Source organism: Perognathus longimembris, chromosome 10, assembly GCF_023159225.1.
Source record: "Perognathus longimembris pacificus isolate PPM17 chromosome 10, ASM2315922v1, whole genome shotgun sequence".
Lineage (NCBI taxonomy): Eukaryota > Metazoa > Chordata > Mammalia > Rodentia > Heteromyidae > Perognathus > Perognathus longimembris.
Genome location: NC_063170.1, coordinates 28,524,438 through 28,552,050, shown reverse-complemented (window position 1 = coordinate 28,552,050; position 27,613 = coordinate 28,524,438). Strand labels below are relative to the sequence as shown.

The window sequence follows — 27,613 nt, the reverse complement described above, 5'->3', positions numbered from 1 at the left end:
TTGTACCATTAATTAAAGATAAAAAAATAGGTTAAAATATCCATTCAAAATGGATCAAATCTTTTAATGTAAAGACTGAAATATGAAACTATTGCAATACTAAAGAAAGATACAGGAATAGGCAGCAACTTTTGAAATATGACTACAATTGCCCAGGAAGTAAGTACAAGAATTCACCAATGGAATTTAGAGATGTGAAAATGATTTAGGTAGTTAATATGCACATATGAAAACCTATGAAATCCATGTAACTGTAACCCCTCTGTACTCCACCTTTACAATAATTGAAAAAAACAACAACAACAAATTAAATATCCCAAATGGCAAAGGGATAAGGAAAAAAAGGGTTAGGAAAATCCAATGTTCAGATACTTTTTATGTGAAAAAAAGTCCACAACATACTGAATAATCATAACAGATAGTAAAACCACAGCAATAAACATACTAAAAAGTTTAAAAAAAAAAGACAAAGCCAGGTGTTGGTAGTTCCACTATTTAGGAAGGGAAGAAAAAGAAAGTAGGATTGCCAAGTTCAGTGTCAACTTGGGTTAAATAGTGAGTGAATTTAGGGCTAAGGTAGGCTATATAATGTGACCTTGCCTCAAAAATAAAAAAAAAAGAGGCAATAATAGCTGCAACAGTCCAAACAATGAAATATATTAATCTGCATATCTACAAGGCACAACACAGACAGGTCAGGATAAAGTCACAAATCCACATGAATAAATATCATAGGTGAACTCTATCAGTCATATCAATTGGATTTTCTTTCCAGTACCAGAGGTTTTATCTGTTTAAATTTTTACTTTTTTGCCTGTCCCTGGCTTCTTTTTGCTCAAGCCTAGCACTCTGCCACTTGAGCCACAGTGCCATTTCTGGCCTTTTCTATATATGTGTGCTGAGGAATTGAACCCAGGGCTTCATGCATGCTAGGTAAGCACTCTACCACTAGGCCACACTCCCAGCCCCTACCAGTACCAGACTTTGAACTCAAGACCTCACACTTGCTGAACTCATTGAGCACTCTACCATATGAGCCACACCTCCATGTTTATTCTTTGCAGATTAAACACAGTCTCCATGATAGACAGTTATCCATTACGGAGCCACTCAGCCCTCAATAAGAGACTGAGAGCCAACAGTTAAGAGCAGGGCTGTATCATGCATAAGGAATCTTTAGTAAGATTAACAGCTGATTACTTATTAGAAATCCAGAAGGTAGGATAATATCCAAAGTGTGAAAGATAAAGACTATGGCCAAAAGATCTAAAATGTGGCAAAATTGTCATTCAAAAATGAAGGAGAGGGCTGGGGATATGGCCTAGTGGCAAGAGCGCTTGCCTCCTATACATGAGGCCCTGGGTTCAATTTCCCCAGCACCACATATACAGAAAATGGCCAGAAGTGGCGCTGTGGCTCAAGCGGCAGAGTGCTAGCCTTGAGCAAAAAGAAGCCTGGGACAGTGTTCAGGCCCTGAGTCCAAGCCCCAGGACTGGCCAAAAAAAAAGAATACACTGAAGATTGAGGACAGTACTTGTTATTAGCACACCTGACTTACAGAAAATAATAAGGGGAATTCTGGATGATCCACAAAGATATCAGACAGTAACATGAAACCATATAAATTAAGAGTAGTGGTAAAGGAAATTATAGATAAAGATAACAGTAAAAACAAACTTTTGTTTGTAACTCTTTTCTCATATATTAAAGACTTGTATAAAGCAATAATTATAAAGTCAAGTTATTGAGCTCATAATACTTGATGTAATTTATTTGACAATAATAGCACAAAGATTGGGGGAGTAAACCAAAATAATTCAAAATGAAGATTTTGTAGGTAATTGAAATTAATGTGAAATTAATGTGAACTATATTATTTCTAAGTAAAATTGCTAGCTATAACCCTAAGGGCAACTAAGAAAAATCAGAGTAAAATAAACAACGAGGGAATTAAAAACATTCTAGAAAATATGCTTACATAAAAAGGTAGTAATGGTGGAATTCAGGAACAAAAATTGATAGGTATACATCTTTATCTGTAATTATATTACATGTAAGTGGATCAAATATTTCAATCAAAAGGCAAAGATAAACAATCTGCCAGGACAATGTGATACAACTACATGCTATCTACAAAAGATGTACTTTTTGAATTGGTGATTGTGTCTTCAGCCCATGACAAAAGCTGGTCAAAGAAGCAAGCAAGCTAGGCAAACTTCCTCTGTAACTTGTTTCAGCACTGAAGGCACTGTATAGTCCCACCCGGTAGGTAGACTTAAGTACAGCTACCCATATGAAAATTTTGGGTGAAGTGCACTGATTAAAAATATCCTCGGGGCTGGGAACATGGCCTAGTGGCAAGAGTGCTTGCCTCATATACATGAAGCCCTGGGTTCAATTCCTCAGCACCCCATATATAGAAAATGGCCATAAGTGATGCTGTGGCTCAAGGGGCAGAGTGCTAGCCTTGGGCAAAAAGAAGCCAGGGACAGTGCTCAGGTGCTGAGTTCAAGGCCCAGGACTGGCTAAAAATATAAATAAAATAAAATAAAATAAAAATATCCTCAAATCTGGCTCCAATTTGGTGGGTGGGTAAAGCCATTTAACCACAGGTGTCCAGCCAAAGACAATGGATAGGTACGTGTACTAGTGAGCCAGCAAGTGAAAGCCCTAAACCACCCAACCCAGGACCACCACCACCACCACACACACACACACACACACACACACACACACACACACACACGTGCGCACTCAACAAGAGCTACTTGAAACATAAACTAGAACACTATGTAGAAAAGGGAAAAGTTTGCCAAGGACAAGACAGTGAGTCTGCCATAGGCTTGTCAGTAGGCAAGAAGTGGTCTTTGAGAATGGCAGAGTGCTTTCTACTATCTACCTATGCTCAGAGATTCCAGCACCTACTTCAGTTGTTACTCATAAGCCTAAAACTGCCTTACCCCACCAGAAGGAGAGCCCCTGGGAATTGTTGCTACATCTACTATCTGTGCTGTGCATCACTACAGCAGCTATCCAAGGCCCATATCTCCACTAGCCATGGAACACTGCACCTACACAGCACCTGTAAAGCCATGGCTTAGAGAAGATATTTGAGTAAACATAACAAGAAAACTGAAGGTAGAAAGCTGAGGACTAGAAATTGGAGGATGGAATCCACTTTAAAATAAATTTAAAGTTTTATCTTTATATTGTTATTTGTTTTGCATATTCCATTTCTCCTTTACTAATGTTTCTACTGATGGTTCATTGTACTTCCTTTTAAATTTATTCTTTCCTATCTTTGGCAGTTCTTGATTGTACCAATCCTTCTGTGTAATAACTAAACTATATTTCTGAACACTACCATTTTGTTTATATACAGTCCATATATACTTCACTCCAATTCCCCACCCTCTTTATGTCTTCCCTTATACACTTTTACTACCTATTTTCAAGCTTACTTGTAAATATTTTCTCTAACCCCTTACCATATCATATAAGAAGAGTAGTCACTTCCACACATAACATGATTGGTTACATAGATGTTATCAGTGGCTTTTCACTTCATGCATTAAGTTGGTAAATTTATAATTGCTCATTTATAACACTGGCTAATGGTGAAAACTGGGACATCAACCTAGTCACACTTACTCCTCTCAGAGCAAAGAATAATTAAAAGAATTTTGCTAATTAAACTTCTAAGCAATAATTTCTGATGAACAAATCTCAACACAGAAACACAAGAAATATGAAAAAAGGAAACAAGACACCTCAAAAAGTCAGCAATCACACAACAAAAGATATGAATGACACTTCAAATTTTGAGTTCCAACGATAAGGACATTAAAGATGAAAGAGGACATGTTTAAAAACCTCAGTGAGATTAAAGCTGATATATAAACAGCTAAATGAACTCAGGATACAAATAAGACAAAACATGAAAGGGAAATTTAGTAAAGATAAATGGAAATGACAAGATAAATCTTGAGAAAGTAATGCTTATCCAGGTACTTGAGGCCTTTAGGAGTAGAAACAGAAAAGACCAGAAAATAACTTCTTTGCATAATACAGCACATAAATAGAATGCGGTACAAAAAGAAACAACATCATTAAATAATAAGGAAAAGGCTGTGAAGGACTCTGCATTCTTTCATGACAAATCCTTGACGAAAATACAAATAGAAGGAATAGACCTCAACATAGAAAAGGCTATATATAATAAACCTATAGCTAACATCATCCTAAGTGGGGGAAAACCTGAAATCATTTTCTCTAAAGTCAGAAATGAGAGAATTGTGTCCAATTGTGTCTCAATACAGTGCTGGCTGAAAATCCTCTTAGATTCACCTAACATTTTAAGCCAAGTTTCATGATACAAAACCAACATTAAAAAAGCAGTAGCTTTTCTGTGTACTAATAATTAAGATTGAGAAAGAAATAATCTCATTCTCAATAATCTAAAAAAACCCTAAAATAATAATGTAGGAATAATCCTATCTAAGGAAGTGAAAGACTTCATATTGAAAACTATGAAGATGAAAAGATCTCCATTTTTGTGGCTTGGCAAAATTATTATAAAAATGATTAGACTACTGACAGTAATCTACAGATTGAATGAAATCCCCATTCAAATACCAAGATTATTATTTATAGAAATATACATGTCAATCCTAAAATTGGAAGCATAAAAGCTCTCAAATAACCAAAAGCAATTTTAAGGAAAAATAGCAGTGTGGGAGTTATCACAATACCTGACTTCAAATTACACTATACCATAATAACAAAAGCAGCAAAAGAAAACCCATAGCACAAAACAGATACCAGCCCACACAGCTATAGCCACGTGATTTTTGACCAAGGAGCCTAAAACTTATTGTGGATAAAAGGCAGCCCCTTCACCAAATGGTGCAGGGAAAACTGACATACAAATGTACGAGAGTAAAAGTAGGTTACTTCTCATCTTACACACAAATCAATTCAAAATCTATAGCAATCTTAATATAAGGCCTAAACTTTAAAACTGCTAGAGAAAAACAGGGAAACACCTGAAGATATAGGCACAGATAATACTTACTTGAATAGAACCCAAATGCTGAAAAATAATGAGTGATTGAAAAGTAGGCTTGCATTGAATAAAAAACTTCTCAACAGCAATGAAAACCATTTCCAGAATAAAAAGAATACTTCCAAAAGAACCTCACATCTGCCAGTGTATAAAATATTAGCATCTAGAATATAAAAAGAACTCCTAAGGAATAAATAGCCAAACTAGTAAGTGGGTAAATGAATAGTTTTCAAAAGAAATACAAATGGCAAAGCAACACATGAAGAAATGTTCAAAATTCTTAGGCACAAAGAACATACAAATCAAAACACCACTTCAACCCAGAATGCCTATTATCAAGAAAGCAAACAACAACAAATGTTGGTGAGGATGTGGGAATGAAAAAACCGGAACCCTTATTCACTGGTGGTAAGAATGTAAATGGAAATCAGTATGGAGGTTTAAAACTAGGTAGAACTACCACATGGTCCTGATATACTACTCCCATTCATATATCCAAAAGAAAACAAGTCAGAAGTGTTTATAGCAGCACTATTCACACTAGAAAATATGGAATTAGCCTAGATTGTGGTGAATATGAATAAAATATAGTATATAGAACAGTATTATTCAGTATATGTAGTATTATTCAGTATATACAGTATTATTCAGAATAGTATTATTCAGCCACAAAGAATGAAATTATGTTATTTGCAAAAAAAATGGATGGCAGTACAGATCATGTTATGCTAAATGAGCCAGACTTGAGAGAGACAAACATTGTTTTCTCTCATATGTAGACCTTATAAACGAATGATAGAGTTAGGTAGCTATGGCTCACACCTGTAAAGCTATCTATTCAGGAGGCTGAGGTCTGTAGGATTGTGGTTTGAAGCCAGCCTGGGCAAAAAAATCTGCAAGATTCAATCTCCAAAATAACCAGCAAAAAGTGAGACTGGAGGTATGGCTCAAATGGTAGAATGCCCACTGAGTTCAGCAAGTGTGAGGTCTTGAGTTCAAACCCTGGTACTGGAAAAAAATCTAAATGACAGGAATGGAAAACAGGCTCTGTTTGGGAACAGCTAAACAGCAAGGGGTTGGGCAAGAGGGGAGGGAGGGATATACTAGGTATATAATGGGTATAATAGTCTATACTTACATGTGAACATAGAGCAATAAATCTTGTGAATTTGTTCCAAGAAATTGGGATAAATTGGTTCCAAGATATTGGCTGGAAATGGCAGAAGGTGACAGAGGAGATGAGTATGATTTGGGTATGCCTGGACAGAAATGTAATGGTGAAACAAACCCCTTTGTAGCACTAACATATGCTAATGAAAATGGGGAGAAAAGGAGACACTTTCAATTGAAAGACAATACATACTATAAGGTAAAAGCATGAAAGTTAGCATACCAACATAAAAAAATGAGAATTGAAGGTCTTCCTTAGATCAGATGAGCTTTTACACCTTAATTTTTATTAGATATGAATAACTGGTATTAAAGATAAATAAATAGCATCAACTGTCAAGAACACAGAGCTCTTCATATATTCCAAACTATATGAAGAAATAGAGAAATAAGCAATTCAACAATAAATAACTGGAAATTTTAATACTGCGCTTTCAAAATGGTTTGAACAACTTTCTTTAGGAGGAAAAAAACCACAAAATAAAAACTATAACAGATTAGAAGCATTAATAGTGTAGAAAGGCTATCTTTCACAAGAATGGAATTAAATTACAAATCATTAATGGAAGAAAATATAAAGTTTAGATGAAATCATGAAGGTGAAGCCTTCATGATAGGATTAGTGCTCTCATAAGAAAATACTAGAATTGACTCTATATGTCCACAGAGCAATTTGCAAGCCAGCGAGAAAAAGTCCTCACTACAACCTAACCATGTGATCTTGGACTCAAAACCTCTAAAACTGTGGTACTTTTTATTTTCTTTTAGTCACCCAATCTGCCTCTAAAACTGTAATAATTTTTTTATGGTCACCCAATCTACGGTATGTTGCAACAGACTGAGATGAACAAAATCTATTAATTGAATGTCTGTGAGTTTACTATATATATTTCACATCCTGGGAATAGTTTTAGTGTTTCTAAATTCTGAAAATAAGTCAGACTTTCTGGGTTCAAATGTCTTCAATTCCATATATTTTTCTGTGTAACCTTGAGAAAGTTATTTATTTATTTTTGTCGGTCATGGGACTTGAACTCAGAGCTTGGGTGCTGTCCCTGATTTTTTTTTTTTTTTTTTTTTTTTTTTTTTTTTTTTTGCTGAAGGCCATCTCTCTACCACTTTGAGCCACAGCTCCACTTCTGGTTTTTCAGGAGGTTAACTGGAGATAAGAGTCTCATGGACTTTCCTGCCTGGCCTGGCTTTGAGCTACAATCCTCAGGTTTCAGCCTTCTGAATATCTAGGATTACACATGTGAGCCATCAGTACTCAATTTATTTTATTTTAAAAATACTTTTATTATCTATAAGCAGTTGTATACAGGAGTTGCCATTCAACAAAGAAGGTTATGAATACAATGCATCTTTGACTGGTATCACCCCTTTCCACATTATCAACTATCCTTCTCAACCCACCTCCTTCCTCTCACAATTCTTAATTTTGTATAACATATATTGAATTTTGATTGCATTCTGCCTCCTACCTCTTGTCTTCATTTGTTTATCCCCTCCTCTTGACCCCATTACACCCCTTTCAAGCATCCATTCCCTAGTGTTTATTTTGTTGAACAATTATTTTGCCGTTCTAAGGAATTACACTGTTTGAGTTATCCCCTGAATCTACTGTATTTCAGTTAATACATCTGTACACTTGTATAGGACCCAAAGTACTTATTTACATATTTATAAACTAATTTTAACTTCTACATGAGATAAGACATTTAACCTTTGCTTCTCTGGGCATAAGTTCACTTAATGTAATTTATTCCAGGTCCTCCTATTTCTTTTCTTTTCGTTCTTTCTTTTTTTTTTTTTTTTTGCCAGTCCTGGGCCTTGGTCTTATGGCCTGAGCACTGTCCCTGGCTTCTTTTTGCTCAAGGCTAGCACTCTGTCGCTTGAGTCACAGCACCACTTCCGGCCATTTTCTGTATATGTGGTGCTGAGGAATCAAACCCAGGGCTTCAAGTATACGAGGCAAGTGCTCTTGCCACTAGGCCATATCCCCAGCCCCCTCCTATTTCTTTGCAAACCATGCAATATCATTTTTTCTAATTGTTGAGTAAATTGATTATATGGACCATATTTTCTCAATCCATTCTTCCACTGTGAACAAATTATTTTTTATTTCTCTGAGTTTTGATTTCCTCTTCTTAAAACAGAGATAATCAAGGTATTGATTTCATAGGGCTGCAGTGAGAACTTAGCAAATCTGTGAATGATATAGTATTCTAGTCTTATCCTCAGCAGAGTGGTTCACAGACCTTGAAGAGAAGTTCAACTGTCAGTGGACGCCTGAAGTCATGGGTAATACACGAGCTATATATGCTGTTTTTTCTTATATATTACATATCTATGTTAAAGTCTCATTTATAAATTAAGTATAGTAAAATGAATAACAATAACTAATCAAATGAACTGTAACAATATTTCACATTACAAGTTCCTCTTTCTCAAAACCTGTAATTTGTTTTTAGAGAACATGGGTCCTTTGTTCTACATACTGTACTTGGCTTTCTCATATACCCTGCAGTTAATCTTTCCTTCTGTGTTTTAGGCCCTAGTGCCTACTTTGCATTTACAAATGTTGGCTTTACTGGACATCTTCTAGAAAAACCTAGTTTCATCAGGGTATCATCCAAAGCACCCCAAGGTGCTGGAAATAGGGCAGCAGCTTCTACCTTGGCAGATTCAGCCTCTCCAGTTCTCACTGATTTTGTTTTGAATTTTTTCCTGGACCGGTAACCACCTCCTACTTGTAGTAGATGCTCTGGTGTCTGTGAATGATGTAAGAACCCATTGTCCCAATCTTCCCTTCAAAACTAAGATGCATATTCCCTTGGGTATTACATGAACATTTTTTCTCTATTAATGGGGGCTGTCTCATATAAATTATAGATTTTTCCTGAGAATTGTCTGAATACAATATGTGAGTGGTACAGGATTACAAAGGCTTGGCTTTCCTGCTTCAGTTGCTATGTTGGGAGGACCACCCCTAGAGTACTCCATGCAATGAAGACTAACCCTCCTCTTTCTGCCAGTCCTGCTTTCCTAAGTACTTCAGAGCTGCAAGTTGAATTTTAGGATCTGTTTGGTCCAGAAACAAAAGGACAGTATTAGAAAATTCTTTTAAACTAGTATTTCAAAAATCCTTATGAAGCTGTTAGGATGGTGCTGCTTTTGTATACTGTATAGTTGAGCTAATTAACATTAACATTATACCATATCTATCAGAAGGTACCCCTTCGTATGATTTTAAATATAGAAAGTTCTGTCTACATGTAAAACATTGGTGATATAGTGCATTAGGGGGATAGTCACAATACGAACCTATGATCCAAACACCTAATATTTTAACACCTAGTTTTGCAATTCTTCTACTTAATAGCTCTGTAACCAGGTAATTTACCTACTAACCTCAGTTTCTATCCTTTAAATGATGAGTAATTTTTTATGAAACAAAGTATCAGATCCTCATGCTTTCAAATATAATGTAATATTCTAATTACACTTTACATGAACATCCTGGTGATTTTTACATTGTTATTTTACTGAACCCTTCTATTAGATGGAAAACTAATACTGACACTATAAAACAGTCATTAATTGTCAAGTATGAGTTGATTTGTGCTATGTACTAGGTACAGAAAGATGAACATGTTTCTTGACTGCAGCGGTTTACAGTACAGAGATGCATCTAATCTACAAAAGTAAGTGAAATCAAATATTATAAGTGCCAAAATGTTCAGAAACAATAAGAGAGTATTACAAAGAACATTCATGTATTGGATAACCTTTATAGTAAGAAAATTTTTAGCAAAATTAATTTCAGCAGTTTTCCAGAGTAATGAAGGGTACTTTAGTAACCGCTACACACTAATGATAATTTTGACTTTAATCTATAAGATATATATGTGTATATACACACACACACACACAATCAGTTGTGGGGCTTGAACTCTGGGCCTGGGCGCTGTCCCTAAGCTCCTCAGCTCAAGACTAGTGCTCTATCACTTTGAGCCACAGTGTCACTTCTAGTTTTCTGGAGGTTTATTGTAGGTAAGTCTCACAGACTTCCTTGCTTGTGCTGGGTTTGAACCATAGTCCTCAGCTCTCAGCCTCCTGAGTAGCTAGGATTACAGACATGAGCCATCAGCGCCTGACTATAACATATTTTATGTGTATCTATATCATACACAGGATTTTCATAGTAATATTTATAACTAAGAGTTATGTTTACTTACTGTTATCTTACGAGGACAATCATTAGAACACAGACCACTAAGAACTGTGGAAAAATAAAGAACAGGTTATTATTACTATTAAACTATAAGCTTATATTTAAAGTAAGGTCTAGTTTCTTCCAAGAGCAATTAATATACTCATTGACTTGTAACAATGAGCAGAAATCACTTAAAATTCTTTAGGTATGAGAAAATTAAAGTTCTGTTCACTTTATACCAATATTTCAAAAATTCCTTACTAAGGGGTCAGGATGATGTTATTTTGGGTATTACATAGGTGAGATAATTAATTATGGTTATATTTACCATAAGTACTGTTGGTTTCTAGTTGCTTGGGTAAATTGGAGGGATGGATTAGAATCTGCCAGAGTGCCCAATACAACTCAATTAAAATGTATACTGAGAAATACAAATGGAGCATTTAGCACTTAATATCTCACAGTAGTCTTTTCCCATTTATCCCATTAAGATTCTGGGTCAAAGAATTTGAGTACCCCTAATAACTATTATCCCATCAAAGGTTCTAGGTCAAGGATTCTGAGCACTCTTAATAACTATTATGGAGAATATACCCTAGTGATTCTGTAATAACCAAAGAAATAAAAGACTAGATGATCAGAAAAATATTTATGTAAGTATCGTGAGTTTGAAACATAACTATGACTACTTATGATTTTCCTAGTGAAGTGATACCTTTGTAAGAAAGCCATTATTATATGCTATGAGTGGAATATTCTGTACATTATAAGTGAAAAAGACAACTGATAGTTCTCCTCATTAGTCACAAATTATTTCAATAAATGATAAATACTTGTTAGTGGATTAAAATATACCAGCAGGACAATACTTTCTTATGTTCATTCACATTTATGACTGTGAAATGACAATCATAATACAAGTGCTGTAGTTAGGCAAGGTCTGAAGTCTAAGTGTTGGTGTCTTCCAAATTTACATGTTAGAACCCAGTGACCATATGTTAAGATTAAGAGGTGAGGCTTTGCCAGTATTGAAGTCAAGGAGACTGTACTCTTATGAACAGAACGACTGTTCTTATAAAAGAGCTTGAGCAAATTCTTTGCTGGTTCTGTCATGTGAGGACACAGCAACAGGGCACCATCCTGAAAGTGGAGTGAGCCCTTAGTAGACACCAGCCTTCTAGTGACTTCACCTTGGACTCTGAGTTTCTAGAATTTAAACAACAGTTTTCTGCTGTCTATAAGTTACTTTGTTGAAGGTATTTTGTTATAGTAGCCCAAACAAATCAGAATACAGAGTTTGTAAAGTACAAAGGCATCAGATGAGCATAAGCAATTTTATCACAAAGACAGATGTTTATTCATTCCCTACTGTACATTACAACCCGAGAAAACAGTGAAGTAAGTATTTTCCACTGCAAACTATTTTCAGTGTTTAAGTTTCCTAGCTAATCACAGTGTCTGGTCCCCACTATTTATTCTGAGTTTCCATGCCCTACCCATCCCCCTCCTTTTCTTCCCTCAACTATCTATAGGTAGACACTGGTACTTTTGAACTGTTCTGAAAAGTAATTTTCAAGAAACTTCATTTAAACAATTATCTTGTTGGACAGTACTTATTTACTTAGCAATCTGTTTTATACCTCATATGTAGATTAGATGATTATGCTAAGCTGGTCCTTGTGATACTAACCTTTAATTATTTTTTTCTTTTTTTAAATTAAGAATTATTTATTGTCAAAGTGATGTACAGAAGGGTTACAGTTACATATGTTAGACCATGGGCACATTTCTTGTACTGTTTGTTACCTCCTCCCTCATTCCCCCTTCCCCCCTCCCCTTTTCCCTTTCCCCCCACGAGTTGTTCAGTTGATTTACACTAAATGGTTTTGCAAATATTGCTTTTGGAGTCGTTTGTCTTTTTATCCTTTGCCTCTTGATTTTGATATTCCCTTTCACTTCCCTAGTTCTAATACCAGTATCCAGGGTACTCAGATGAGATACAGTGATAGCGTGGGGACAACCACAGGAAGGGGATTCAAGAGGATCATCAAGAAAAGAAGCTACAGTTTCACATGGCATATTGAAAGTAATTATAGCAGTGATATAACACTTGTTTCCATAACATGGAGTTCATTTCACTTAGCATCATCTTATGTGTTCGTAAGGGCATAGCTATTGGGCTCTTGTGATCCTCTGTTGTAACTAGCCTAAACCTGTGCTAATTATTCCCTATGAGGGAAACCATAAAGTTCATGTTTCTTTGGGTCTGACTCACTTCACTTAGTATAATTTTTTCCAAGTTCTTCCATTTCCTTATGAGCGGGGCAATGCCATTCTTTCTGATAGAGGCATAAAATTCCATTGTGTATATGTGCCACATTTTCCTGATCCATTGTCTACTGAGGGGCATCTGGGATGGTTTTATATTTTAGCTATGACAAATTGTGCTGCGAAGAACACTGTTGTGCTGGTGGCTTTAGTGTGTTCTTGTTTGTGGTCTTTGGGTAGATGCCCAAAAGTGGGGCTGCTGGATGACCTTTAATTATTAACACCTATTCTTTACTCTGATATCTTCTTTGTAAATCTTTGATGAAGAATTTGGATAGCAAATATAATGGTTCATTTTATATCAACTAGGCTGGGCCAGAATGTGTCCAGATATCTGGCTGTTTATGTTATGGATTTGTAGGCTGAGTTTAACATTTAAATTGGTGAAGTAAGAAAAGTAGACTGCTCTCCAACCAGTGGGTCTCATCTAGTCAGTTGAGGGCCTTAATAGAACAAAAGGGTGACCTTGCCTGGAGTAAGAGAATCACCTTGACTGAGACATAATCTCTTCAGATTTTAGACTTGCCAGCTTTTACATGCATTAGCCTTTTTTTTTTTTTTAAATAGTAAGTCTCTTTACACGCACACTTTCATTAAAATTACCTTTGTGTGTGTGTTTGTGTGTGTATGTGCACGTGTGCACTGATCTTGGGGCTTAACTGAGGGCCTGGTGCTGTTCCTGAGGCCTTTTCAAGTCAGGTGCTCTACCACAAGAGCTACTTTTGGCTTTTTGGTGGTTAACTGGAGGTAAGTATCCAAGAGTTTTCTGTCTGGGCTGACTTCAAATCATGATTCTCAGCTCTCAGCCTCCTGAGTAGTTAGAGTAACAGGTCAAACCACCAGTGCCCAGCTTCAAATTATCTCTTTACATGAATACCTTCATTCAAATTATCTTGCTGAAAATTATTTGATTGAGCAAATTGGTCAATGTCAAGAAAGAAGCTTTTATGAAACACTTATGTATAGGCAGTCACTTAGAAATAGAGGTTACAAACTGGGACTAATAGTTGGCATCTAAAGTGGAAAGCAGTCCTGTAATACGAATCTGACATCTGCATGTAGACAATAGCAGAATCAACTGTTTAGTATATATGGGGGATTTCCAACACATCTTATTAACCAGGGGTGAAGTGGTCTGGGTTGCAGACTATGTAAAATAGAGGGGAAAAAGTGTTGTTGTTGTTTTTCCCCTATTATATATACTACCAGATTGCTATGAACTGAATGTGTCCTTTCCAAATTCAGATGTTAAATTCTTTACTCCCAGTGTGGCAATATGAACGTCAGGCTAAGTGAAGTCATGGGTCTGATAAAAGATTGGTGTTTCCTAATAAGAGGTACGGAAGCTTACGATGAGGTCATGTGAGCACACAATGAGATGCCACAAGCTTCCAGAAGAAACCTGAGAAGAAAAATCTATCTTGGCATCCCCTTGTGTTTGGACTTCCAACCTCCAGAACTGTGAGAAAAAAATTACTGTTGTTAAACCACCCAGTGTGTATTTTGTAATGGGAGCTGGAATGGGCCAATAGATACAAAGCTTAAAATACTATATAAATGAAATCACAGCAGACTCTATTTTGTATTTTTTTAGGAGGAGTAGTTAATTAGCCTCAGATTTGTCCCATAATTTTGCATAGAATGCCATTGTGTATGTGCCATTCATCTTTATAAGAATATTTATGTTCTTTCTTATGTACCAACTTTTTCTCTAATGAACATCATGTTAAACTCCTAGTACTTTTATGCACAGATCACTGGCCACCTTTCTGACATTTTTATTGGAAAAAATTAACAGAAATAAGCTAGGTGTGGTGCACATGTATGATCCTAGCAACTCCAAGGCTGAGGAAGGCAGATTCTAAGTTTGAAGCTAGCCTGGGTAATTTAGGAAGATCCTGTCTCAAAAAAGGTCTGAATATCTAGGTGTGGTGGATGTTGCCTGTCATTCCAGCTATGTGAGAGTCTGAGGATGGAGGATGGGAACATTATTCTGGGCCAATCTGCGCCAAAAAGTCCATGAAAGTCCATATAAATGGAAAGAAGCTGGTTTAGTGGCATGTACCTGCCATTCCAGCTATGTCAGGAACCCCCAAATAGCTTCCTGTGGTCCAGGTGTATACCAGAGTATGAAGCATGGCTATCTCAAAATCAACTTGGCAAAAAACGAGTGGAGGCATAGTAGTAGCACTTCCAGTTAGCAAGTGTGAGGCCCTGAGTTCAAATGCTAGTGCTGGGAAAACAAAATCACAGAAACAGAGTAACTGTGCCTAATATTCAAATTTTTTAAAAATGTAGATGGCAAAATTATCCCCCAACAGGTTATCAAAGATCTTTAGAAAGCATTCACAGGTCTTCTGAAAAGTGGCACGGTCAGATGAATTCACATTAGAAATGTAAGTGTGTGTGTGTGTGTGTGTGTGTGTGTGTGTGTGTGTGAGCGTGCCAGTCCTGGGGCTTGAACTCAGAGCCTGGGTACTATCCCTCAACTTTTGTGCTAAATGGTAGTGCTAGAGCCACAGCTCTGTTTCCAGAATTTTGGTGATTAATTTGGGGTAAGAGTCTCATGGACTTTTCTGCCTAGGATGGCTTTGAACTCTGATTCTCAGTTCTCAGCCTCCTTGAGTAGCTGGGATTACAAGCATGAGCCACTGGCACCTGGGTAGAAATAAAATTCTCTAATTCTTTTATGGAACTGTGAAATACATCTGTTTCCAAGAGGAAACTGAAGTTTTAGGTCCTTACATTACTTACAGTCACAAAATAAAGGGAAGTCTTTGCAAGATGATGAAGCTACCACCTTTAACAATGAACTAACTCATTTAAAGAATCCATTACCCTATTATTAGAGACAGCAAACCAATGAATAGCTAAATTATTGTATTTTCTGTATTTTTGCTTGTCTTGTTTAGCATGCTTGAGGGTATTTACGCAAAATTACATAATTGTCTCTTTTATTTTGTATATAGTAAACTAAAATTTTGGCTTCTTATTTTCATTTTTTATCAGGCTTCCTGTGGAAATCTAAGTTTCACATTATTACAGACAAGATCTAAATGTTAATAAATAATATTAATGTTAGAACTTTTCTCTAAAGAACTTTATATAAGGCCAAAGTAGAAACTATTATTAACAGTTTATAGAGATGTATACAGAATTCAGAGAAAGTATTCATATCTGTGTTTTTGGCAACTGCAGATTCAAAAGTTATAATACCAGGCCATAAGCTTAATAATCATGCTATTAGTATTGTTTAACTAGAAATTCTGAATTTCCCATTATCATCATAAAGGCTCTAAGTTTGAAATGACTGTTTCACATGTAGCACAGTTTCACCTTTCAGTGGCTATTGCAGCAGGTAAGGCAGACTTTTCCCACACTGTCTCTGGCCTCTATTAGCTGTGTAAATTTCAATTTTCACCAAAAAAAAAAAAAGAAAAAAAAAGTCATTAGCTTCTTCCAGTAGTTATCCTACTATTTTTGCTAAGAAATACTACAGAAGAGTTTACTTTTAGCTTTGGCCTTATCACTAAAACCCTTTGTGACTCACCCTAGTGTGTTTCTATTAGACAGAAAGGCACACATGTGTTTGCATCCATATTCCTTCCTTCCTTCTCTTCATGAATTAATAAGATTAAAAAAATGTCTGAAAAAAGCTGGTGCTGATGTCTCATGCCTGCAATCTCAACCACTCAGTAGCCTGAGATCTGAGGATTGCAGTTCGAAACCACCCTTGTCAGAAAAGTCACGAGACTATTGTCTCCAATTAACTACCAAAAGGCTGGAAATAGAACTCTGGCTCAAGTAGTAGAGAGCTAGCCTTGAAAACAAAGGTCAAAGTCAGAGCCTATTCCGAGTTCAAGCTCCAGAAACAGCACTAAAAAAGAAAAAGTTTGAAAAGCATTAGGTTTCTTGATGTTTATAGGCCCTAAAAATGACATGTGAATTCTCATTTCTCCCTTATTTTCAGTATATTAATATGTAGATTCAATCATCCAGGAATAAATAATAAAATTAGATAGAAGTTCCTCTAAAAAGAAAACTGAGTTACATCCTGCTGGAAAATGAAATACAATATGCTATATACACACACACACATATACATATACATATACATATATACACACACACATATATACATACATCTACTATTATGAATAGGTTTTTCCTTCTTTGTTTCTATTTATACCATATGAATATATATTCTCAGTTCCTGAGTAAGAATGAATCCTAAAGTGACTATTTGATATAAACAATGGTAGAAACCAGAAGCTCTGCTCCTTCAGGGCATCTTATTCATGCAGTACAGGAAAATCTCATCAAGTTAGGGCTGCTTCTTGCTGCATTTGCTAACTCAATGTGTAGTCATGAGCAAATCATTTTACTTTGCTTTCTTCTGTGGTTTTAGAAAAAGCTTTGACGTAATATAGTTGGACAAAATAATTTGTAAGGTTTATAAAATATTTCCAAATTCTATGACAGCAAAATTTGCTCTACATTTATTGCTATGAGGTTAATTTCAAGGTCTTAATATTTTGCCCTAGCACAAAGAAAAGTGGTCTGAATAAAAAGCCCTGTATATAAAAAGAATAAAAAGCCCTTGTAAGGTTTAATGTTACTCACATGTTAATGACAGGAGTTAAGTCAAGGAATGAGGCTGGATCATGGGAGATAGGTTCTCTCCAAAGAAAAACATGTGAATAACTAGGAAGGTAAGTTATTTTTGTTAAAGCTAATTTTCTGCTTTCTCTGTTTCCTTACATAATACATAACATTATAGTACTTAAAGTACTATAATTTAATAATTGATAATGGAGTAATTTAAATTTTAATAACCATCCTATAGGGCATGACTGAAGTAGACTGCTTCCTTAGTAAGTACAAGGCCCTTAGTTCAAACCCTACAGACCATATATATATATATATATATATATATATATATATACACACACACACACACACACTTATATGCACACACATATAAATGTATATACAGTTTATAAACAATTGTATGTATTATGAACAATATAGTTGCATTTTTTAAAACAAAGGATTGTACAAGTCTGGATTTCCAGATTTAAAAGTATCAGCTCTTCTTGCTGTAGCTTCTCTGAGTGAACTTGAAACTTTAGAAGTCAGCAGAAGCCAAGTGGAGAATGCACCACACTGTAGTAGCTGTCTAATTACCAAATGGCAGAGTACAACTTTTAAGTGTTTAGGTTTTCCAAGTTTTTTTTATAACAGACTTATTCTTATCATAAAAAATAAAATAAATTCCAAACTAAAACCTTATCAATAAAAAATGCTTACATGTTCTGTTGCATAATAAGGTAGACTCTATAGCATTTCTACAATGTCATCTTGAAATTTTAATTTTAGGACTTTAAATAAGTACAAGAATATAATTTCCCCAGTGATAATGGAATAAAATTTCCATCATTTGTGCTTTAGTCAGGGGAAAAAAAGACCCCTAAATGTGCCAAGTCTGAATTTACTATTAAAGCAAGCCTACTTTTCTAAAATAGGACACTTAAATGTCTGATCTAAAAGTGTATGGTAAGTAAAACTGATTTTTGTTCAGTAACTATAATATCAACTGAGAAGGTTAAACTGAAATAGGAAAATTGCTCATTCTAGTAAAGGAAACTTGAATAGGAAGGATACTGCATTTAACTCCAGCCTCCTATAATTTGTTGTGTTGAATATTCTGAGGTTGTTAAAGGCAAAGACTGCTTTGTTTGATTTTTTTTTATGTATTTCTCTACACTCTTCCTTCAAGTGTCACTAAATGTTTACTGAGTAGGTGAACTTGGATAAAACTTACTCTAAGAAGTTTGAAGATTTTTAGCTATTTCATAAACATTTGTAATTATATATTGTTGTTTATATTATAAAATATAGGCGTATAACTACATTTTATAATATCGTGTGTGTGTGTGTGTGTGTGTGTGTGTGTGTGTGTACCTATCCTGGGGCTTGAGCTCAGGGACTAGGCACCATCCCTGATCTTTTGTACTCAAGACTGGCACTTCACCACTTAAGCCATAGCTCCACTTCTGGCTTTTTTGGTAGCTGATTGGAGATAAAAGTCTCTGATCTGCTTTACTGGCCATACAACGGACAAAGGCCTCATATCTAAAATATATGCAGAACTAAAAAAATTACATTCCTCCAAAACAAAACTGCAAAGAACCAATAGCCCCATCAAAAAGTGGGCTAAAGACTTAAAAAGAGACTTCTCTGATGAGGAAATGAGAATGGCCAAGAGACATATGAAAAAGTGCTCTACATCACTGGCCATAAAAGAAATGCAAATCAAAACAACATTGAGATTCCATCTCACCCCAGTAAGAATGTCCAATAGTGTCCAATTCCTGTTTCTTTTAAAATACCAATGCTTGGGATTCCATCATTTCACATTAAGCCACACTGAATGCAATTGTCTATGTATGAGAAAAGAAAATTCTAACATAAAAAATTGTATTCTTGCTCTGTAATTCAGTGTAAATTAGCTTCTTTACACAAATGACAAATGAACCCAAAATATAGCCATATTCATACATAAATACTAAAAACCATGGGCAACATTACTTTAGACATCCATGGATATATTTTTCCTATTATTTTCTTCCTCCCTCCCTTGATCTCTCCTTTCCTTCTTTTACTGCCCTTCTCCCAAGACATGGACTCTGTAGCATTCCTTGCTAGTTATCCCCGGAGGAGGGGTTTACAGCTGATATGAAATGAACTTGCCTATTATTTCAATAAAACCTGGAGTCAGGCAGAAAAATGAAAAAAAATTAAAATGAAAGGTGTTACCTTGTTTGGTAAGTAAAAGTGAAGATACTTTATAATTTGAAAGACCCTGGGGAAAATATAAAGTATATATATTTGTTAGCTAGTTGGGGTTTGGAATCTGAAAATGTAGCTGATAGCAATAGGAAAAAAATTAAAGCCAGGACTTAGTCTTGATTCAGGTGACTGAGTCCCATGATTTGGAAATACATAGGGCTCTACATCTTCCCACAAATGCTGTGATTCTGAACAGCCGGGCCAGGTGTCAGTTTGCTACTAGGAGCCAGTCTAGAAGCTTAATACTCAAATCTTCCTAATTGAAAAAAGATGACATTTAGCATAGGCTGGTTGGAGCATTAGAATAACAATAACTTTAGAGCACAATAAGCTCTGGACATGGCTTTGAAAGAGCAATTACATACTCATAACTTTCTGACTTAAGGCAAACAACTAATCAAAGGAAAGCGTAGAAGGGAAATGATTAAAAAGTTATTTTTCCTTGAAATGATTGCTTTAAGTTGATATCTTATTTCCTGTGACCTTTCTATAAAATATGTTTCTGGTATTTATGTTAATATCCTTGATGCAAAATTATCCTGTTTTATAAAACTAAAGCCTCCTGTACCCAAATGGAGACTCTTCTAGATTATTATTACTCAGAAGTACTAACCAGTGGTATCTCTGCTGACTTAGTCTCTAGTATTACTTTTTTTTTTTTTTTTTTTGCTCAGGATTGTTTGACTACTTAGGGCCTTTTGTGCTTCCACACACATTTTTTTTTTTTTATTGTATTCTCCATCTCTGTGAAGATTGACTTTGGAATTTTAATGGGTATTGCACTGAATTTCTATGTTTTCTTTGGCCATTTTTTTTTATAGTATTAGTTCTGCCAATCTCTGCATATGGAAGTCTTTGCACACCCAGACATCTTTGAGTTCTTTCTAAAAAGTTTTATAGTTTCTGCTCTAAAGGTTCTAAAGGTTCTCATTGTTTACACTTATTTCCAGTTTTTCTGTTTTTGTTTGGCTATTGTTCTGAATTCTCTTTCAATCTATTCACAGGTGGTATAGAGAAAAGCTACTGATGTGGTATGACTTTATAATGCAGTACTTTGCTAAACATGGTTATCAGCTCTAAGGGTTTTGGAGTAGAGTTTTTAGGGTTATTAGATATAGGATTATTATCTGTAAATGTGGATAGTTGGACTTCTTCCTTCCCTATTTGGATCCATTTGATATTCCTTCTTTCTTTTTTTTTTTTTTTTGGCCAGTCCTGGGCCTTGGACTCAGGGCCTGAGCACTGTCCCTGGCTTCTTCCCGCTCAAGGCTAGCACTCTGCCACTTGAGCCACAGCGCCGCTTCTGGCCGTTTTCTGTATATGTGGTGCTGGGGAATCGAACCTAGGGCCTCGTGTATCCGAGGCAGGCACTCTTGCCACTAGGCTATATCCCCAGCCCTGATATTCCTTATTTCTTGCCTTCTTTTTCTGTTTAGAAATTTCAGTAGGCAATAGAAATCCTTGATTTCAATTTTTCATCATTTAGCATGAAATTTATGCTCAGCTTTTTCTGCGCAGGGTGTCTCATGAATATTTTGCCTGGATTTTCTCAATCCTAGCCTTCCAGGTAGCTGAGCCACCACATCTTGGCATTTACTACCTAGGTAGAAAAAAAGTTGATATTGTTCTGAGCAATGAGATGATGTATATAAAAGTACTGTGTTATTAAAGATTTAGAATCTGCTTTTAAAGATTAAAAAAATCAATAATTTTATTAGGACTAATTATACTTTTATTTATCTAATACTAAAGAAGGACCAATAATGTAAAAACAGGATCAACTGATAGACGTAGTTAAGGAAAAACCTTATGATTTGTGGTAGAATAAGTTTTTAAACAAATCAATGGACTCATAAAAGAAGTCTTTGTTATTTTGCATTTTGGAGAATTCTCAGAGTTTACCGTGAGGTATTTAGAAATAGACATGGACATGAACAGGATGCTTTCTGATGCCTTTCTTATCTCCAGAATCCTTTGATTTATTTATTTTTAACTTTAAAAAGCAAAAATGAGTAAATTCAGGATTCTAAATTAAATGAATGCAATTTTCCACATGGGAAATTTCCAAAATCATAAAAAAAAAGTTGTACCATTTTCTGCTTCACATTGAAAACTACATTCTTTGGTTGGTATATTAGTTACAACACAGAAGCTGAACCTCTTTATCACTGCTAGGCCAATTCCATGAATCTGTGTCATATAGGTTAAAGGACAGAAAGCAATGACATCATGTGCCCTTGGTAGCAAATTGTTCACAAGAATAGAAGATGCAGTCTTTACAAAGAACAGAAGACCTGTTCTTTACTGAGAACAGAGAATAGAGTCTTTACTATAGATTGGCTGTAAGGCTGAACAGAATAGCTTGCTAAATGTGGTTAGAGCTTGGTTTGCCCTACAATAAAAAATTAATATCATCTGCATTTGAAATTGTCTTATTTGCCATTGACCACCATCTGCTCTGGAAAGCATAAATCTTCAACTTTTTTTTTGGTGCCAGTCTTGGGGTTTGAACTCAGGGCCTGAGTGCTGCTTACTCTGAGGTTTAAAACCCACACTTCTGGCTTTTTTTTATTTTTTTTATTTTTGGTGGTAAATTTGAGATAAGAGTCTCATGGATTTTTCTGCCCAGTCTGGCTTTGAACTGTGACCTTCAGATCTTAGTCTCCTGAGTAGCTAGGATTAAAGGTATGAGCCACAGATACCTTCAAGTTTTTGAGACAAGGACCTGTTTTGTAGAATAGGTCAGTCTGGAACTATATAGTTTAGGCTGGCCTTGAATTTGTCATGCCTCAGTTCTGCCCACACCCCTATCTTCCTCCAGTGCTGTGATTACCCATTCCTAGATTAATTTAATATATATTCTTGAGGCAAATAAAATTTATTCTAGGTTGGAATGAAAAGGTATTTTTATACCATTCCAATAAGGTAAAGGGAAGGAAATACCCTTGTTACTCATTTTACTCTATGCTTTTTGTACATTTTTGGTGTAACCCTGAAAATCAAGTTGGTTTCTAGGTCACTGAGAAGCTGAAAAGGTGAGCAGACATTAAGGCAAGATGAGGTAACTTACTTAGTAAGGCACTCTTTCTTATTTCAAGGAATGAACTAGTAGCCAGCTGTGGCTCTAGTTTTGGAAAATGGGGAAAGTTAGGAATTTGTCCTTGAATCGGTATGTTTTGGAAGACTGCCTGTATGTGTTCAGACCCTGTGTTAGGCTTGGAGGAATCATAAAGATAGTAAAACATACTACTAGGAGAGATGCTAATAAAAATGGCACAAATACCCCAGATTTCAGAGTGGTTCTCAAATATCTTAGAGAAGATATTAAAATAAATGGAGAGTAACAAAGTGTTTTCCTCCATGAAGGATTGTTTTACTAATCCAAAACTAAGACAGTGTGTGTGTGTGTGTGTGTGTGTGTGTGTGTGTGTGTGTATGTGTGTGTATGCGTTGGCCTGGGGCTTCAACTAAGGGCCTGGGTACTGCCCCTGAACTTTTGTGGTCAGGGCTAGCACTCTGTCACTTGGGTCACAGCTCTACTTCTGGCTTTTCAGTGGTAAATTTCAGATAAGAGTCTCATGGACTTTACTGCCTGGGTTGGCTTTGAACGGTGATCCTCAGATCTCAGCACCCTAAGTAGCTAGGCTTACAGGCATGAGCCACAAGCTCCCAATAAAGATGGGCTTTTCTTTTTTCTTTTTTTTTTCTTTTTTGAAAGAGGTGACATCTGTTGAATCTATCTTTGGTAGCTAAAGTTTGCCTCTGTAAAAGGTTGTACTGAATTTAGTGATCATCCTTAAGGGATTGAATCCCAAACCCTACCTTCAGCATTTCTGTATTCCTATTAACTGAACCAGGTTACCGTATTTAAACTACACATGTAAGTACAGTGAGCAAATGCTTTAAAGAGTCATTGTACTACTATCTCAAGGTTTAAAATTGAAAAGGAAATTGAGAAAAAACTGTTCACACTGTGTACTTTGGCATAGTATGCAGACAGCACACCAATATTTAAAAGTTTGTTTAACTTTAAAATATTGTTTTGAAAGTAGAAAAGGAGAGGAGATGCTCAAATGAGTAACAAAAATATATAATAGCTAAACTAATGTATCAATACTTTGGGGCTACAGCAATAATGAAGGCTCGAGCCACTCAGTAAGAGAGAATCAGCCTAGTAAGAAAGAATCTGCTGCTTAGAAAGGGAGTTCCAGCCTTTCAACTCTCACCAATTACTTGGCTGCTTTTCTGTGTTTAGCTATTTATGCTAAACTTAATAAATAGTTCTACAAGGGAAATGTGACATTTCATTAACAATCTGTGGATGACTTGATTTTGACCATAACAACAGCAACTTAAAAACAGTTATCTTCCAACACTAATTCATGATAAAACGCTAATAAACTAGGAAACTGTGAGTCTACAAATTTAATACAGAAATGAGCACTTACAAAACAGAAACTCTACTGTTAGTATACTTTATTGTAAATAGTGGATTCTTCCTTCTATGGTTGGAAACAAGACAAAGGTATTTATTCTTACCATGCTTTCCAGCCAAATGTTCAAGTGTTCATGTGTGCACACATAGGCATGTGCGTGAATGCATGCACATACACATAGACACAAACAAAATAAAAGGCATTGATCTTAGAAAAAATAAATAAAACTGCCCTTTGCAGATGATGGGTGCTTATACAGAAAATCTCAAAGAATCAATGAGTGATTTGAGTAAGGTTGTATATTTCCATGTACTAGAAATCAACATGTGAAAACCAAACTTAAAAACACAATAGCAGTTGGTTTACACCATATAGTTTTGTAAGTATTGCTGTTGCATTGGTTTGTGTTTTTGTCCTTTGTCTCTCAATTTTGGTATTCCCTTTCCATTCCCTAGTTCCAATAAATGTATATACAATATCCAGGGTACTAAAAGCAGGGGTAAAACCATGGGAAGGGAATATGAAAAAGAAAAAAAAAAAAGAAGGGCACAGTTTCACATGGCATGTTGAAAATAGCAACAACAGTGATATACCATTTGTTTCCATCATTTCATGGGGGAGGAGGGAGGCAGGGGGAAAAAGTGGGAGGAGATAATAAGTTGGATAAGAAATGTACTCACTGCCTTACATATGAAACTATAACCCCTCTGTATTTCACTTTGACAATAAAGAAAAAATAGTTTAAAAATACAATAGCATAAATGCTATATAGTCTTTGAAAAGAAATGAAATACTTTGGTACATGCTTAATAAAATGTCAGGTTTTCATGATAATCACAGATTAAGTGGAGGGGATACTTGCTGGTTGTGAAGTAGTTACAGTGAATGAGTAGAATACTGAGGAATACTGAGGAAAATGAGAATTCCAATTCCTATTTCTAGAGAAGATTCCTATATGCACAGAAGTGGTCGGAGAACACCCTGAAGTACTATGTTGGATTCCATGTGAAAGAGCTGCTATAAAATTCAGGGTTATACATATAGATGTGAAGTTGTGGTAGAAAGGCATATTTATGTGCATGTATGTGAAGCCACACTAGTATTTCCTTGGATTGGTTCACATGGAATCTGGAAAAAAATAACCTACCATTAAAAACAGCCAGAGCCTATCTTTGATGATTGTTTATATACTTATATGTTTATTAACATTTCAAGACAAGTCTCAGATTAGCTAATCAGAGGTCAGTATTATAACCCACACTGACCTCCAATTCATGATCTGCTTGCTTTAATATCCCCAAGGATTAGAGGAGAATGCCACAGTGCCTAGTAGAGCCTGCCCTTTAAATACTATCTTCTACCAAAAGGAACCAAAATTCTTTTGAGAAATGTCTGATTCAAAAATTGGGGTAAGGAAATGGGCTGGGATGTAGCTCAGTGGCAAAGCTCTTGCCTAGCAAGTGCAACGTCCTGGGTTCGATCCCCAGTACTAAAAAAGAAAAGACAAAAAAAAAAAGAAGACCTGATATCATTGTAACTGATTTTAATACCCTGGATATTGTATATACGTGTGTTGGAACTAGGGAAGGGAAAGGGAATATAAAAATTGAGAAACAAAGGATAAAAAGACAAACCAATGTAACAGCAATACTTACAAAACTATATGGTATAAACCAAGTGTACAACTCAAGGTGTGGTGGGAAGTGGGGAGAAGGGAAGGTGGGGGGAAAATGAGGGAGGAGGTAACAAGTTGGATCAGAAATGTACTCACTGCTTTATGTATGAAACTGTAATCCCTCTGTACATCACTTTAACAATTAAGAAATGAAAAAAGAAAAGAATTGGGGTAAGAAAGTACAAGATGAACAGTACAGTGCCAACTCATAAATGTTCCAGAAATGATACATAATAGTGAAAAACTATTTGACAAATATAGAAGTTTGATTCAGGAAGTTGCTTTCACTATAATGATAGTAGGTAAAAGTTTGGAACAAAAAATGGATATAAGTAATATTAGAACACTTTCCTACCAAATAGGAAAACAATTTTAATTAAAAGAGGGTAACTGAGTTTTGCCTGTTTGAAACTGGTCATTAGCTTGAGCAGGTGAGCTACATGTGTTGACATCATAGTGGTGGCTCAGGTAAACATGACATGCTTCTTGACTTGATGCTGAGATGTGAAAAGCCTGAGTTCTCCACTAGGTAATGAGAAACAGGGTCCTCTTAACAGAACACAAGGCTGTATTCCTTAAGACAGGTTAGGACATAAAGATGATAGAAAAAGACTACTTTGAAGAAATCTAAAAAGATATGACAAATACAACAAATATTCTGGACAAAACTTTTGTTGAGATGTGATAACATTTGTATGGGGCCTATGTACAGATATTCAGTACAACAGGTGATGTACTGAAGTTAATTTCCTGATGTGGAGGACTGTACGTATATGAGAGTATGTTACTGCTCTTTGAAATATATGGAGAAAGAGAAAAAGATGGAAGGAAATGAAACTGTTAATACTTAAAATACTCACCAATGACTTTAACAAAATAAGCATCTGCTTCAAAGTTATTTTTTAGTGTATGAATGGCAAAATCATTCTTTGTATATCCTTTACTTAATATTATTATGTCCAAAATTCCCTGAAAAACAGAATAACAATACAAAGTGGTTAAGAGTCAGTTATTAATAATGATCAGTAAAATGTATAGCTTGTGTTAGTTTGGATGAATTTCCATCAAAGGCAATGTGTTTAAGGGTTGGTTGCCAGCTGGTGGCACTCATTGGAGCTGGTAGACTTTTAGGAGGTAGAGCCTTGTGTGAGAGGAAGTTAGGTTATGAGGTATAGTGTCTTTGAAGGAGATATGGCCCTAGCTGTTCCTGCCTCTCTTTATTTCCTAGCTGCCATAAAGTGAACAGCTTCTTCTCCCATGGGCTCCTGCCATACACACAAAGTGACTGAAAAAAAGAACTAAGAATAGATTAAGACCAGAATGAAACTTTTATTTTTTTAAGTTGATTATGTTGGGCATTTTGTCATAGTGACAGAAAGCTAACAGCATACTTACCATTTAAGAATAAATCTAATCTGAAGAGGAAATGAGAATGGCCAAGAGTCACATGAAAAAGTGCTCTACATCACTGGCCATAAAAGAAATGCAAATCAACACAACATTGAGATTCCACCTCACCCCAGTAAAAATGTCCATTATCAGGAAATCCAACAAAAACAAATGCTGGAGAGGATGTGGCCAAAAGGGAACCCTGCTACACTGTTGGTGGGAATGCAAGCTTGTTCAACCCCTCTGGAAAGCAGTGTGGAGATTCTTAAGAAGGCAAAACATAGAGTGCACCTATGACCCAGCAGCCCCACTTTTGGGCATCTACCCAAAAGATTACAAGCAAGACCACACTAAAGCCACCAGTACAACTATGCTCACTGCAGCACAATTTGTCATTGCTAAAACATGGAACCAACCTTAGATGCCCCTCAGTAGACGACTGGATCAGGAAAATGTGGTACATATACACAATGGAATTGTAT

General features: G+C 35.8%; 1 protein-coding gene across 1 annotated transcript in view; it reads right to left on the bottom strand.

The window, feature by feature from the left end:
* Itfg1 (integrin alpha FG-GAP repeat containing 1) overlaps positions 1 to 27,613 on the bottom strand; it is a 174,147-nt gene that overhangs the window by 34,245 nt on the left and 112,289 nt on the right. The window contains exons 12-13 of the mRNA XM_048355677.1: positions 26,603 to 26,711; positions 10,474 to 10,517 (exon numbers count right to left, since the gene is read on the bottom strand). Of these exons, the coding sequence (XP_048211634.1) occupies positions 10,474 to 10,517; positions 26,603 to 26,711 (153 nt within the window). The remainder of the gene's footprint in view (positions 1 to 10,473; positions 10,518 to 26,602; positions 26,712 to 27,613) is intronic.